The sequence below is a fragment of the Heteronotia binoei genome, chromosome 2 (assembly GCF_032191835.1).
Source record: "Heteronotia binoei isolate CCM8104 ecotype False Entrance Well chromosome 2, APGP_CSIRO_Hbin_v1, whole genome shotgun sequence".
In the NCBI taxonomy this organism is placed as follows: Eukaryota; Metazoa; Chordata; class Lepidosauria; order Squamata; family Gekkonidae; genus Heteronotia; species Heteronotia binoei.
Genome location: NC_083224.1, coordinates 203,475,518 through 203,491,989, shown reverse-complemented (window position 1 = coordinate 203,491,989; position 16,472 = coordinate 203,475,518). Strand labels below are relative to the sequence as shown.

General features: G+C 47.1%; 1 protein-coding gene across 2 annotated transcripts in view; it reads right to left on the bottom strand.

The window, feature by feature from the left end:
- The window catches only part of KDM4B (lysine demethylase 4B), a 211,953-nt gene that overhangs the window by 37,431 nt on the left and 158,050 nt on the right, over positions 1-16,472 (bottom strand). For both annotated transcript variants that reach the window (XM_060232874.1, XM_060232875.1), the window contains exon 9: positions 8,753-8,910. In XM_060232874.1, the coding sequence (XP_060088857.1) occupies positions 8,753-8,910 (158 nt within the window). The remainder of the gene's footprint in view (positions 1-8,752; positions 8,911-16,472) is intronic.

Genomic DNA, 16,472 nt, shown 5'->3' with positions numbered 1-16,472 from the left:
GGGAGGGTGAGATATCAGTCTCTCTCTCTCTCAGGTTTCTGTAACATTGACAGCTGCAAGGAGGATAAGAGAGGAGCGAAAAACTTGTGTCCTGCCTTGAGTTTTTACATACACGACTGGTTGGGCACTAGAAGCTTCTTCTGCCCACATGGTGGAAGTTTTTAGCCTTCAGGGTTTTCAGAGATGTCTCCTATGAACTACAGCATACAGTTTCTACTAGTCCTAGAGGCAGCAATTCAATGATATTAAAACAGAAGCAAATCCTCTGTGTTCAATATCCCAGAATCACGTTTTGATATCCCAGAATCCTTCTCTGCATTGCCATCTAGTAAGAGGAAGCAGTTCTGGTTTGTGTGCTGAACACTGGCAACTCTGAGAAGGATGACGCAGATCCGACATATGAAACATCCACGTTGCAGAGCAAAAGTATGCTTTAAAGAGGAGGCACCCACACTCCCCACTCCCTCTCTCAGGCAAGGAAGATGTAAGGAGATCCCGATAAAGGGCTTCCTGTGATATTTTTCTTTCAAATTCCAAGTTTGGGGGCAGGGGGCTTGATTCCCATTTGGAGTTTCACATGGGACTTGGGTTAATCCAAGAAATGTGCAAGAAAAAAATCTTTTAAAAAAAAATTGGGTATATTGGACCCAAAAATATCAGTATTTTCTGATATTTCCGAATACCAACATCAGTATGAACTATTTGGGAAACCTGAATATATTTGGGTCCATTATACCCCATGCAAGCTATTTCAGCAATCCTTTTTATTCCCCACCGCCTAAAAGTGAGGACAAGTGAAACCCACTAATCAAATGGCTACCAGCCATTTAAACCTGACTGGCAACTTGCAAGTCATTAAACTAGTCAGCTTCCTTCCCTCCCCTTGGAAGCAGGTGGGTGGGTAGAAACAGACCAGCTTAATGGCTGGGAAGCATTTCTGCCTAAAGGCACATGGGCTGCTCTCTCTGCTGCTAGGCTGAAAGGCCTTCCAGCCATAAAATCCCTTTGTTTTGCTGCTCGTCACTTCCAAGCAAATAAATGAATACCAATAGGGCACTATGCACACCCCTAAGCCTCCCCCTTGTATGCCAGTCTTCCCACCCTGAACAGCTCCAATCTCCCTTGTTGAGGCAGGACTGGATGCCTATTAGTACCTGTATGTTTCTCCCAACAGCACACTTCTATGGGGTCATTTCTGGGGAGGGCTTAATGCCCCCCCAGCTGCAATTCCAATGAGAATTAGGCTCCCATGTGCCTGGGATTTTTTTAAAAAATTTTTTAAACCTGTTGGGACTGGGGAATATTATTCATAGATCTCCTTGTCTGGCTTGCCCTTCAGTGTGGGCCAAACGTTAGTTATTAATGGGACCCTAAGGCTACTGAAATGAGATACACTCTTTAGGCAAAGATAGCTGGAGGGAGGGTCCCCACTCCTCCACTTGCAGCTGCTGGAATGGTCTTGGGTTAGCCATAGCTATCGCAGGAGTTGTCCTTGAAAGGGCAGCTGCTGTGAGATCCCTCTCAGCCCCACCCACCTCACAGGGTGTGCGGGGAGAAGATATAGGAGACTGTAAGCTGCTCTGAGTCTCTGATTTAGAGAGAAGGGCGGGGGTATAAGTCTGCAGTCATCATCTTCTTCTCTCTGTTTTCATCCTCTGACTGTACAGACAACCCCTGCCCCCTTAACAAAGGTGGGAAATCAGGCACTGAGATGACCCCCCCCCCAGTCACTTGGCAGCCCAACAGCTCCTCCTGCAAGGTCTTTGAAGGAAGCCCCCACACTCTGAACATGAATTAAGCCCCAGCTGCTACCCACCATGATATATGTTTTTCAATCCAGCCTTCTCATCTCCTTCCTGCCCACCCATCTCCCACTGCCCATCCCTCAACGCATCATCATCATCCATTTGAGCAGCAGGCTATCTCATCTCTTCTGGGGCCACATGCCTCCTCCTAGGCAAAACAGAAGCCCCAATATTTTTTCCATCCAGACAAAGGACCACCCGTAAAACAAAAGAGATCTCCCCCACCCACCCCCAGCTGCCACCTGACCATCTGTTTTATGAACACTGCAGAATAAGCATCCCCCTTCCCCACCTCCTGCCAGCCTTCCAGGGGGTCTGGCCAGCAGCTGTGTCAAGTCTGCCTCTTTCATTGAGCTTCCTCCCCCCCCCACAAGCTTCATGAATGAAGTTATCAAGTCCATTCAAGGGACAGTAAATAATAAAATGTTCCCCTGGACCAAATGCCACCCCCACCCCCCAATTTGTTTCTTAAAGAGATTGTTTTTCACCTACAAGAAGTCTATCAAAGGTCACTCTCCCTGCTAATAGGATCCAGGAAGGGGAGGGAGATGGGGAAATTGTAGCCCTTGTCAGAAAGATTTACCAGCTAGCCTCCCAGTCTTCAGACCCTGGTATTAAATACCAGCAAAGCCTACCGGCTGGGGCTTAGCGCTGTTGGGGCGGGTGCAGGGGAGAGGAGAATCAGATAAGCCAGAGCGCAAGACCGGAGCTCTATGAAATGATTAAGCCCAGAGTGAGATGAAGCTGTTAAGACTCCCCTTGCAGAAGTCTTTGCTGGTGGAGGTCTGTATCACATTTCCCAGAAGCCTGCATTCCAGAGAGTCTTATTTACACTCTCATTTATTTAAAATAAAATAAACAAAAGTAACCAGATCCAGCCCCAAAACAGTCCTGGGTGCATCAGGGTAAGCAATCTTCAAGATAAAGCTGTTATTGTGAGGCACCGCGTGGAAAGGAATATTGAATTCCTGTAGAGAAACAAATCTACCAAATGAAAAGTCAGCGTTGGATTTCTCCTTGGTCCCACAACCTGCAATCAGATTTATGCTCTGCCCTCTGGAGGGAAGTAGTGTCCCCTAGAGCCCCCCAAGGAGAACAATGTGCGGCTCTTGATAGCCTTCCAAGGGTGGTAATTGGACAGCGGGGAGGGAGTGCAAGGAAGACAGACAATGCGGGTGCTGCGACCTGAAAGACAGCTCAGCTTTGAGAAAGGGCCACCAGTCATGGCTGCCAATTGGCAGCTGAAGGATGCCTGGCCCACACCCAGGCTTCACAGCCTTAAGACAGAATCCCTGCCTGCACAAACGTCCCCACCTCTCCACAACAGCCATGCCTGCTTTTGCATCAGCCACAGATTTAGTTTGACATCTGGTGAGCTGCAAGCAATCCCTCAGAATGGCAATGATGGAGCTCATCAGACCCTCCAAGGAGTCAGAAGTTGTGCCACAAGGTGAAGGGGCATCACTCAAAACTCAGCGGGACATGGCAAGGCAAGCCAATTGCACTGAACCATCCTGAAGTGAAGGAACCTGGGAAGCCTCTCCCAGCAGAGGCCCTTTCTCTTCTGTACTGCAAATCTGTGAGCAGGCCTCATTGCCTTTCATGTTGCACACCGCCCCACAATAAATAATAAATGAAAGCCAATAAATAATAAAGATCACTGAGACGATTAGGGATCTCCTCAGAGAAGCCAGCTTGGCTTTACTCTTTCAGGCTTCGAGGACCCAAGAAAGCTCCCAGAACCCTCGGAAAACCTCAAGCAATGCTGACTAAACAAAACCAGAGGGTGCCTGAGGCCATTCGTGTTAAGCCAAAATAAAACTCTGCCCCAATTGTTATGCAGGAATGTGCTGCGCTGTTCATGAACATTTCAGCATCCATCCCCCCCCCCCCCCCCTAGTTCCAGAGGACAACAACCGGTTGTGGGAAAACAGCATCTCAAGGCACTCAGATTTATTGACTGATTTATTGCAGCAGAAGCTTTTGTGGGCTAAAGTTCGTAAAAACTTCTCCAACAATAAATGGCCTTGACTTTAAAATCCCACCACTGGACTCTTTTTCTTTAAACATTAGTGAAGCCTTAACTAGTAAACCACAGCTTTTTACTTTCTAGAGTAGATGCAATCCTCATCTCTACAGTGAGCAGAAGCAGCCTGGGAAAAGGTAAAACTGCCTGTATACTGGTACACATTTACAGAACAAACTGATCATGGGCATGCTTTCTATCAAACATTACATCACACTTTTATCCCACCCTTCCTCCACGGTTCTCAATGTGTCTCCTTTCCTTTCTAAAAGCTGTGCCACTTGATGTCTGCTTGCTTGAGAACTGGCAATTAAATCCCCACATCTCCTTCAGTGAATCTGCACTGATAAGAACTTCTACCTGAGGTTGGTGAGCTTACAGTGGCACATTCATGCACAAAAACAGCTACTAAATGAACAAATATGGACGTTCTGAAATAAATATTTTCAATAAAATAAATAAGTTTAAGAAGCTGCACAGTTTGATTTTGAGAACACACTACTTTCAAACCACATGAAGAACAAACGAGGCCCCGTAAGGAGCAATGCTTCAAACATTTACAAGGAGGGGCGGGGGGAACTGCACAGTCTCCAAAAGTGCTCAGCCACACTTCCAGTAATGGAGCTGAAAAAGAGTCTCCATTCTACTGACACCAGCAGTTAAGCAGTAGCCTGGAGCAGGGTTCAGCTCTCATGTAAAAACCGTTCGTCTAGAACACAGCAATTCATCTTGTCCCTCTTTCATTCTCGAGGATCTTCGGATCTGACCGTGTCACTTATCTCTCAGCCCCCCAGGAGACATTGCAAAAGAACAATGGCAGCACAATATATGGAATACAAAAATATCAAAAATATTGTGCAAGATACACACTCTTGAATAGTTTATACAAAATTAAGTATATTGTATTGTGTCATATAATGAACAGCATACAAAAGTAGGTATACATTCATACAATCAGGAATTAAAGCCAAACAAGAGTCTCAAATACAGTATTTCAGGGAGGACCCCTTACAGTCTCTTAATTTTCCAAATAGAGTACTAAGCCTCAATAATAAAGTTTCACAGGAGTCCCTCCGTTGCTTGTTGGCTTCTGAAGGAAAAATTCTTGCCTTCACGCAAACTCCGGCTTTGATTGCGTTGCGCTGCTCCTGCAGCTTCCTCATAAGCCAACTGAAAATTCCAGCCAAGTTCTCTCTCAAACGCCCATTTCGGTATCTTAATTAGCGGCTAATTAAGATACCGAAATGGGCGCTTGAGAGAGAACTTCACCAGTTCGGGGCTTCCTCTTCATCTTCGAGGAGACAAAATGAGCCTAACGAGATCTTCTGGGGGTGGAGCAGGTGTCACTGGGGTGTGTGGGTGAAGGTATTTGTGAATTTCCTGCACTACGCAGGAGGTGGGACAAGATGACCCTGGAGATCCTTTCCAACTCTATGATCTATGGGTAAGAACTGGTCAAATGGAGCAACTGGCTCAGAATTTGCCACCCACTGAAAAAGGGAATGTGGCAATGCCCCCACTGTTGGGTTGAATCAGAGCAGCATTTCCCAGATTCCTCACATTTGAGATGCCCTTCTTTTCAGAATTAAAACTGAAAAATACTTCTTTCTTCTTCCTCTGAAGAATAATTCTGGGGTGTCTCTGCACGGGGAACAATGGAATATTCAGTTCATATCCACTGCAGAGATGGAAGCCAAGCCAAAACAGAGAATCATGAAAACACACAGCAGGCAAGCCTGCTCTGGAAAGATAATGCAGGGCTTAGAGGAAGTTTCAATTTAAAAAATAATAATTCTGTACAGTGAGGACTGCATATCTTTGGTGGCTGTTCCTGTTCCTTGGTCTCCCCAGGGAAGTGAGGAAGGTCCCAGCACAGCAAAGATTTCAGAAATCTTTGCAAAGCAATTCCAGAGCATTTTTAAGGACCTTTAATGAAAGGCCAGTTAATTAATGGGTAATGACTGAGACTGCTTTTTGTATTTTTCAATTCTATTTTTGTATGCACTGCTGTAAATTTAATGTGGTTTTAATGACACAAACCTTTGAATTGTGTAGAGCATAAAAGACAGAAATGTTTTATATAAATTTCTTGCTGTGCTGTCGGGCTAGAAAAGATTCTTAAGCGAAGCAAAGAAGATCAAGATAATTCATATCAGTTTCCCCCGTTACTATGTATGGGTGTGAAAGCTAGACAATGAGGAAAGTTGATTCCTTTGAAATATAGTGTTGGAGGAGAGTTTTATAGATAGCGAAGACTGCCAAAAAGACGTGGGTTCTAGATCAAACCTAGCCTGAATTCTCTGTGGAAGCTAAAATGACTAACTGAAGCTATTGTACTTTGGTCACATTAGGAGAAGACAAGAGTCACTGGAAAAGACAATGCTGCTAGGAAAAGTTGAAGGCAGCAGAAGAGGAAGATCCAACAGGAGATGGACCAACTCACCCACGAGGGCCCTCAGTTTGCAAGACCTGAGCAAGGCTGTTAACAATAAGATGGTTTGGAGGTCATTCATACATAGGGCCCCCATAGGTTGGAAGCATGAACATATAGGGCAAGTACTACTGTTGACCAAGATGAAGCTTATTCTGACAATGACTGTCTATCATCAAGGGAAGGAATACTGATCAAAAATCTAATTCTCATAGCCATTCCTATAACTTATAGCTTATTCCTATAACGATTCAATCGCATACCTTTGTTGTGTGGTCAGAAAAGTTCTGTAGAACCAGGAGCTACTGGCCATAGGCAATCATTATAGAAGAACTTCACCTGGGTCAGGTTATGATAAACAAATATTATATTATGATGTCAGGAGCCATGTTGCAATGACTGCTGAGGAAGGCCAAGTGGGACCAAAAGACATCTTGTCACCATCAATATTTGTCACCTTTGGACATCTGAATCAACCCTGGCAATCAATGGGGTGACAGATGTCGCAGCCGTATATCATCTATGATAATTGAGGACCAATATATGTTTTGAATCTATTGTGAAATAAATACATGTATCTTTGTATATTTGTTACTATCCATTAATTTTTAAATTGGCCAACTTGGCCTGTTTGTTTATGCTTTCTCTATCTTTTGGTACTTATTTTGTTTTGGGTTATGTTATTTTTCCTTTTTACTGTAGTTCACTGCACTTGACACACACACACACAGTTTGGTGGTTGAGGGCAGAAAATTTTTGCTAAACATTTCAAATTTGGGGGGAGGGGCTGAATATATTTTTGCAAATTTCCTGCCAGTGGTAATGAAGACCAGGAGGCTGTCCACAATCCATCCTGATGGGCCTGAACTTACAGTCTGTGCCACTGGTCACCTCTCCTGGCAACATCCAGCGAGCTAAGGAGACTGAGGAAAGGGGCCCAATGGGGCTGAAGGACAAGCAGGTGGATCATGGAGACCTGAGAGAGGTGGCCCACCTAGCAGGGCCACGAGCCTCTCAGCCTCCTGACTGACCGGGCATTGCTCATGTATTTTCAAGATAACCTCTGTCACTATCAGGGGTACAACCAGTTCTATTTAAAATGGAAACAGACAATTTCAGGACACTGAATTCTGGGCTTCATACAAAGTTGCAGTGTTCCCCTACTGTATTGTCTGGAGCATTCACACCACCACTCTTGACTTTTGCCCAAAGAATGCCTTCTCTGGGGGATGAACCCTATGGATTTTTTTGCAGTCCAAAGGATCGATATCCGACTCCAATGGTGATCTGACAAAGGGAACACGAAGCTTAAGATGAACAAACAGAAGCACATTGCAAGTCTGGATGGGAAAAAGAGGCAAGGAGTCAAAGGGAAGTACTTCAGTGGTAACTAAATCCTAACTCAACAAGTCAAAAGAACCGCCAGAACTCTTTTCTCCTCTCACTGGCCAGATTCCAGATCACTTGTGTTGACTAGGAGACAGAGAGAGACAGACAGAAAACAAATGTGCCAGTCAGGAACATCCACAAGTGTCTCTATTTCAGTGAAGAGTGTGTTCAAGCACAAATGTGTGTGTGGATCATCATTCCACATTTAAGAAAATTCTACTTGTAATGTATTTTTACAAAAGCACAAGTGGCTTTTAAAGAAGCTTCCACGACCCACTGAGAAAGACATTTAGCCCTACTTTTTTTTAACAGAAAGGATCAAAAGTGAATGTAAAAAGAAGATGGTAATCAGTTATTTCAGTAAATGAAAGTTTCATACAGGCAAAAAGGGGCACAGTTTTCTCCCAACAGGAGTAACTTCTATGTCAGATGTCCTGGAGATATGAACGAGAGCATCCATGTGGGACCTGGGGAACCACCAGAATTACAGCTCATCTGACTACAGAGATTTTGGATTTTTAAAGCTGCCTGGTGTGTGTGTGTTTTAAAGATTTTCCTGCAAACCTAGGGCCCTTTTCAGGCTTATAGAAAGATGTCCTGCCCTTTCACAGCTACAGTCACTGGATTTAAGTAGCCAAAGATTGGCCGATTTCGCTATTAGAAGATATTACATATTTTCTGCACAGGCAACAGGGTTGCACTGTACAAAACGGTCCACAAACTTATTCAGAGAAATGACTGGGACTGTGGTCTACACAGTCGTCCTACTGTATAATTTCTGCACTGCTTAATGTGTCATGTTAACACTTATGCAATGCTTCAGTTCTGTCTTTTCGATTTCTGGTTGATTCTAGACATCTAAAATTCTAGTACATTGTTTTTTGAATGTCCCACTTTGCTGACTGAATTGACTCACTACACATAATCCACCTCGAGTCCTTGTGAGAAAAGTGAACTACAAACCACATAAATAAAATTAAAAATAAATAAGTGCTTTGAAGACCAAAAAGCAGCATTTATGCAGTCAGTATGATGAGGGCTCGAGACTTCCCCAGGAAGAGTTGATGCTTCTGGGCAGTGAATTTTGAGCCCTGATCTTACCCTCTTTGCTCTTCTCCTCTTCATCCAAGCTGGGAATTCTCTGCTGCTCCTCCTTGACTTTCACTTCATCCAAGGCAGTCTCTGTAGCCATGACATCCCCCAGAGACTTCTGATCCTGAGTCTTATGCCTTCGTGGCTGGCTTCGTTTCCTGTTTGCCCTGGAACCAGAATGGGAGAGAAGTGTCAAATGGTACCAAGCTGAGGGGAGAAAGCAACAGGTTCTACTGGAGCCAGAGAAAGAGAGAGAGCACTTGTCAGCCCCCCGCCGGGGAGAAGGCCTTCCGATAAAACAGTGACAGCATAACTGGAGTGGCTTTTCTTTCGCTCTCAAGGTAGCCTGCTGCCAACACCTGATTGTTGTAAGGATTTACCCACTGGGAGGATCAGGACCCCAGCTCCCCTTCTCAGTTTGGAGGCCTTTCCTCTGTGTCTCCCACTGCCCAGATTAATGTTTTGGGCACCCTTTGAGGAAAAGACGCTTGCAAACCTCTCTGGCTCCCCTCTTCTGATAGCGGGTTCAAGACAGTAGGGGTCTATGTGGTACAGAGAACCACTTCCAACATCAAAAGTTTAAAGTATTCATTGAAAAGAAATTGTTCCCAAACATAATTTTAGCACAGCACCAAATCTGAGCAAGGAAATAAATGATAAAAGATGCAAATCCTCTGTCCCTCTGGCTGTACATGCTCTATCTGATGGTGAAACAGGACAGGCTCTTTCAACTTAGGAATGTGCAGATCTCTAGAGCCTTTCTATTCCCAGCCTCCCAGGCGAGAACATGGGCAGTATGCCTGCCTCAGGCATCAACAGTCCTGCAGCCTCTCCTTGACAGAGCCAGTTCCTGTTGCAACTGTCTCCGCCCACTGACCAGGTTAGATGCCCTTCCTGGAAATCTCCAGGACTCCTCAGCCTCTCTAGAATTTCAGGGTTGCCACTAAAACTTTTAGTTTTCATTTCCCTGACCACTGTTCCAATATGGCAAGTGGCAACCCTGAATTTGACACTGTGGAAGAACCTGCCTGCTTTTCTTTGCAGACCCCATTCTGCCCACGCCCTCTGTGGGATTGCCAACTCCTGGAGGGAGCTATTCTGCTTCCTGCCACTTAGCGTATTGCTGCCAACACTATCCTTGCAGGAGGGACAGACTCCTGACCCCTTCTCAACCTGAGGTTCCTCCTCTGGTCTCCAACTACTCAGCGCCTGGTTAATACTGGGACCAGATTCCTTCTTTGGGTCCCACTGGAGGGCTGGCAATTGAACCGACTTTCCCCTCCCCCTTCCTGCCTGTTCTCTGCCAGACGGGGGGGGGGGGGGGGCTTTGCCAGCCTCCCGGGAGAACATGCATTTTGTCACATTTCCCTGAACTCTCCAGGGCCACAAAGGAATCCAGGGCTCCAAGCACATTCATTCAACAGAACACAAAACAGCTCCCCACCAGCCTTCCCTGCTAACTAAAGGGCCATAGTAATGGAGACCAGCAGACTGAAAACTTGCCATTAGGACTAGCTATCAAGTCTTTTTAAGCCATGCCCATTTTCCCACCTGGCAGAAAAGCCTGCCTGAGGAAGTCAGGAAGGCTCCCGCAGAATCCCCAGGGATGAGGACTGCAATACAATGGAACAGTCCAGAAGGATGCTTTTTATAGGACTTTAGTTTGTCACAACATGTATTGTATGTTTCCTGTATTATTATTTTGTTTTTACTGCATTATCTTCTACTTTGCAATCCCATTTTCTGCATGGTTTATGGTAGGCCAAGGCCCTGGGCAGTTTTCTGTTGGCTTCGCTTCCTCATTCTGCAGCCCTGGCCCACTTCTACTGGATGCCTGACTGTTGTCTGGTCGAATTGAGAAAGGTGGGCTATAAATGAGGCAGATAATAAATGGGAAGGGGTCAGAAGAGCAATCCTAAACACTTCTGGAGTCCCAGTTGCAAACAGCAGATCTGAAAAAATCTCACACAAACCAGAGTTGGGGGAGGGGAGGGGAGGGGGACAAGCTGGACAAAGCTCCTTTCAGAGTGACAAGAAGGATGGGGACTGGCCCTCCTTAGCTCTGCCACCCATACTGCCAGGCCTAAATCCTCTTTGAAGTTGACTACATTGGGCATTTAAGGGCTTGCCTGGTTGCCTGTACTTTTCGGCTTCCCTCAGTCCAGCTAGGAGGAGTCCAGCAGGCATACAGCGGCTAGGAAGCGTGGGAAAGGCTGTGCTGTTCTCCAGCTCATCTAACTCATGCTACAGTGCCCAGGGTCATGTGGCACCAGCAAGGCAATGTCAACATAAACAAATCCACATAACTGTAGCAGGAAAGTGGCCACGGCGTAGTTAATGCAGGCTGCAACTAGCCATGCCATGCCTGGACACCCATGTCTGACACCAGCTAATTCTTCCTCCTCTACCCCGTCTGGCAATTCATACTGGGAGATTAAAGAATGTGGTAAGAACATCTTGTATATCCAGATGAAGATGAGAAAAGTCAGCCCGTTCTATGTCAGAACAGAAGATGGTTTCATTGAGAATGACCTACATCCTTTAATTCATCACAAGCTAGAACACATCTGGGAGAACTATTTTGGGACTGACAGATTTGAGGAAATGTTTTGCTGCCGTGTTTAACTCCAAAGGCACTAACTGAAGTCCCACTTCCGATGCGACTGGTCATGTGCTCCCTCCTATCTCTGCAGTGCCTTCTGCCTTGGGAAGCTGATACATGTAAATAGACAGGGACCATGGTGGTAACAAAAAACTGAACCAGATACAAATGTCTAAAATTTATATATTGTTATATGATATTGCACATCACCATTGAATTCATACACTCATCTCAATTGCCAAGAAATTTTAAATTCTATAAACTACAACTTTCTTAGACATTTCATCATTTTCCCACTGTGTATGACATCTACTTATTCAAACAATAAAGAGAGACAGGTTGCTTACCTGTAATTGTAGTGGTCATCTGTGCATTCATACTCATGGGATAGAGCGCCTGCGCCGATCCCCAAATCAGTACCTAAAAAGCCCAGGATTTTTTCGCGCTCGGCACCAGCGGGCACGCGCAGGTGTCCCAGTGTGCATGCTCGCCAGCGCCAGCATGAGGATCCCACCAGTTCCTTCCTGACTGCTGGAAGCCCCTACTGGAGGGAGACTGTCAGCAGTGGGGAAGGAGGGTGGGTAGTGTGAATGCACAGATGACCACTCGAAGATCTACAGTTACAGGTAAGCAACCTGTCTATCTTCTTTGTGGTCTCTGTGCTTCACACTCATGGGAGATTAGCAAGCAAGACATACCTGGAGGTGGGAAGACGGTCAACCAGAAGAAACAGCTTGCAGCACTGCAGCTCCCAAACGAGTCCTCTGCTGAGCATGCACGTCCAGCGTGTAGTGCTTCATAAAGGCATGCGGAGAGGACCAGGTGGCGGCCTTGCAAACGTCCGTCAGGGAAACGCCTTTCAGGAACGCCACCGACGTCGCCATCACTCTTGTAGAGTGTCCGCGAATGGGCCCAGGCAACGGCTTCTTTGCCAACAAATAACACAGTTTAATAGTCTCAGTGAGCCATTTTGAAAGCCGCTGAGACGAGATTCTGGAGCCCAACTTAGGAGCAGCATAAGAAACAAAAAGATGCTGGTCCTTACAAAAACTCTTGGAGTGACTCAAATAAAACAATAAGGCACGCTTAACATCTAGAGCATGCCACCTACGTTCCGCATCCGAGGAAGGTGTAGGATAAAACGTGGGCAACCAAACTTCTAAGTTAAGGTGAAACTGAGAAACCACCTTGGGGAGAAAAGAAATATCAGGAGCTAACGACACTCCAGACTCCTGAAAAACTAAATATGGGTAGTCACAACGCATAGCCGTGAGCTTCCCTTAATGGCGTGCAGATGTGATGGCTACCAAAAAAGCAGTCTTCCAAGATAGAAGCTGTAACGAACATGTGGCCATTGTCTCGAAAGGACGCCGAGTCAGTCTGTCCAACACTAAAGTCAAATCCCACAACTCTGGGGTGATCTCGATGGAGGATGAAGCCTAAGCAAACCCTTCAAAAATCTTTTAGAATGAGGGTGCGCAAAAACTGAATGCCCCTCAACTGGCTCATGGAACGCAGATATTGCTGCCAAATAAACTTTAATGGAAGAAAAAAACAAGGCCAGCATCCACTAGAGATAACAAAAATTCAAAAAATACCGATAGTCCCACCCTTTGGGGTGAAACTGTAGGATTAACTAAAAACTGAAGTAACTTCCGCCACATCCTATCATAGGAAGAGCAGGTAGACAACTTCCTGCTGTTCAGGAAAACATGTTGAACTCTGCTGGAGAACTCACAGGGTTGATGAACCACGCTGTCAGCTTCAGGTGAGGCACGTTGTGATGGAATACATGACGGTCCTGAGCTGACAGAAGGTCCGGCTCCGCCGGAAACTGGTAGAAGACGCCCCTCGCCAGTTGGAGCAAGATCGGGAACCAGTTTTGCCGAGACCATCACGGAGTCACCAGGATGCAGCATGGTCTCTCTCTTGCAATCTTGTTGACCACTCTTGTCAGCAGTGGCAGAGGTGAGAACAGATATAGGAACCAACCTTCCCACAGGAACAGCAGACCGTCCCCCAACGACTCTGGATCCGTGCACCCTCTGGAACAAAACAGGGACGCTTCCGGTTTCTGGCTGTGGCAAACACATCCACGTGAGGGTACCCCTAGAGCTGAAACATGGGTTGAAGGCAGCGCCACTGTATATCTCCCACTTGTGCGGGGAAGCTGCACCCCTGCTGAGTGAGTCTGCTTGCAGATTGAGCACCCCTGGGAGGTGCTCAGCCTTCACAAAGATGTCGTGCTCCAGGCACTCCAACCACAGTTCCAGTGCCAGCGCACAGAGCCATCGAGAGATTGTCCCTCCCTGCCTGTTGGTGTAACACAGCGCAGTAGTATTGTCTGTTAGCAGAGCAACAACCTTCCCCGCCACCATGGGCGGAAGGACTGAAGAGCAAAGCGAACTGCCAGCAGTTCCAGGTAATTTATATGACAGTGAGTCAATTGAGAAGGCCAAGGGCCCCCCACAAACAGAGAGTCCATGTGAGCCCTCCAACCCCACAAAGACGCATCTGTTGTGATCGTCACTGTTGTTGAAGGTAGGTGGAAGGAAGCTCCCTGACAAATGTTGTTCTTTGATTTCCACCACCACAGTGTTCGAAGTGTCACAGGTAGAATTACAAACCTCTTCCGAGGTGAGTCTCTTAATGGTTGAAACTGACAAAGAAACCATAGCTGTAGGCCTCTCATCCTTAACTTCGCAAAGAGCAGAACACTTGTAGTCGCCACCATCAGCCCCAGCATCCGCTGTAGCTGCTGCGCTGTGCCCCACTTTCGACTCTGTAAAAGTTTGACAAGATTGATAATGTCCATTGCTCTCTGCTGAGGCAGAAAAGCACGATGAAGGTTCGTATCCAGCAAAGCCCCTATGAACTGAACTGTCCGTGATGGAGTAAGATGTGACTTCTCCAAATTGACCTGCAGCCCTAAGGTGTGAAGAGGATGAAGAGTGATGGTAGTATGGTCTGACAAACTCTCCTTCGATTCCGCCACAAGGAGCCAATCATCGATGTATGGAAAGACGACTATCCCTTGAAGCCGGAGGTGAGCAGCCACAATGCTCATCAACTTTGTAAACACCCGAGGTGCAGTGGACAGACTGAACGGAAGGGCTTTGAACTGGAAGTGTTGAGAACCTACTGCAAACCGAAGGAAACGTCTGAATGGAGAATGGATGCTGATGTGGAAGTAGGCATCCTTGAGGTCCAGTGTTGCCATCCAGTCCCCTTGGTTGATGAGGGGCAGAACTGTTTGCAGAGTGGACATTCTGAACTTCTGGTACAGAATAAACTTGTTCAGATTCCAAAGGTCCATGATTGGTCTCAGACCCCCGTCCCGTTTGGGAACCAGGAAGTAACGAGAGTAGAAACCTCCCGTTCTGGCCTCCACCGGGACCCTTTCTATGACTTGTCTCTGTAGGAGGTTGCTCACCTCCGCCAGCAGAGGTGGGGAAGGGGGTGTGGTGATTACCACAGATTGGTTCGGAATCTGAGCGAAGTCTATTTGTAGCCTTCCGCGATGATCGAAAGCGCCCATCTGTCCATAGAGATGGACGCCCAGGCCGGCAGGAATGGGCGGAGGCGGACAGAAGAAGAAATGGGGATGGTGATGCGTGCTACTAGAAAGTCAAAGGCCCTGTTTTTAGGGGCGAGCGCCCTTGGACTTGCCAGTGGTCTGTGCTGAAGCGTATCGGTTTCTGTTGTTCCCCCTGTATGGGAACCTACTCTCAGGTTGGGCAGAGCGAGGTCTCCATTGCTGTTCCGGGGAAAACTTTTGATATGGTTTCTTGGACCAGGGTTTGTGCCACTGTTTTGGTTTAGCAGCTCTGGAAAACGCCGGGACACCCAGGTTCCTGGAGGTCTTTATGCTCTTATCCATTTCCTGAAGAGCATTGTCAGTGGTCAAGCTGAAGAGGCCTTCGCCCTCCAAGGGCAGATCTTCAACGAAGGCCCTGGTGTCTTGCGGGAGGGCCATTGATCTGAGCCAGGAATGGTGGCGGAGGCAGACAACAGACATGATGGTTTTTGCTGAGACGTCCACCATATGCTTTGCTGCAGCCAGTTGTTGTTTGGCTACAGCAAAGCCTTCCTTCTGCAACTTCTTTGCAGCGGACCTCTTCTCCTTGCTCAGGGAAAACAGGAGGGGGGTGAGTTGTTCTTACACAGAGTATTGGTATCTAGCCATGCAAGCAGCATAGTTAGATACCTTTACCCCCACTGCTCCAGCAGAATAAAACTTCCTCCCAACATTGTCCAACTTCTTTCCCTCCTTGTGTGGTGGAGAGGAGTGAGTCTTATGGGCCTTTGATGAGGAGGATAAGACCACCAAGTTGGGCTTCGGGCGTGTGAAGAGGAATTCAGCACCGGCTTCTTGGACACGGTACATGAGGTCCAATCTTCTTGATGACACAGGTGTAGAAGAAGGCTTCGCCCAGGGCTCCTTCACCGCCTGTAAGATGACCTTCGTAACAGGCAGGGCAACCGCTGTAGACGTATCCCACTGCATGATGTCGAATACAGTATCGTCTACAACGGGTTGCGGTTGTGTCACCGGGAGAGAAAAGGAGAGTGCCATCCTCTTCACCAGGTCCCCTTACGACTTCAGATCCTCCAATGGTGAAATGGGAAGATCCTCAGCAGTATGAGACACTGGCGAAGGTTCCAAAGCCCTGTCTGCATTGTCGGTACCGACCTCGGAGTCCGATGATGAAGACTCTTTCCTCAAGGAATGTTCCGAAAGCACCGGCATGGACTCTCTGACGGGTGACCGGATCGACACCAATGACCTAGGCTGGACTTCCTCCACCACCACGCCGCGTCTTTCAGGTGGAATGGACATCGATGCTGAGGGACGCCACCTAGAGTGCTGAGAAAGCCTCGACATATGAGATGCTTCGGATTGCTGGTCCCAATATGCAAAATCACGAGGGGGGTACGGCGGGTATGGGTAGGCGTAGGGAGAAGGCCACTGGCGCTGATCCCAGGGTGGAAGCGGTGGGAAGCAGTGAGCTATGGTAGTTGGTTCCAGCTCTCTCCGACTCCTCGCCTGATCCAGCAGTGCCGACGGCTCCATCGGTACCGACACCTCTACCTCCGAGACAGAGTTGCTCTCACTCCAACGCCTTG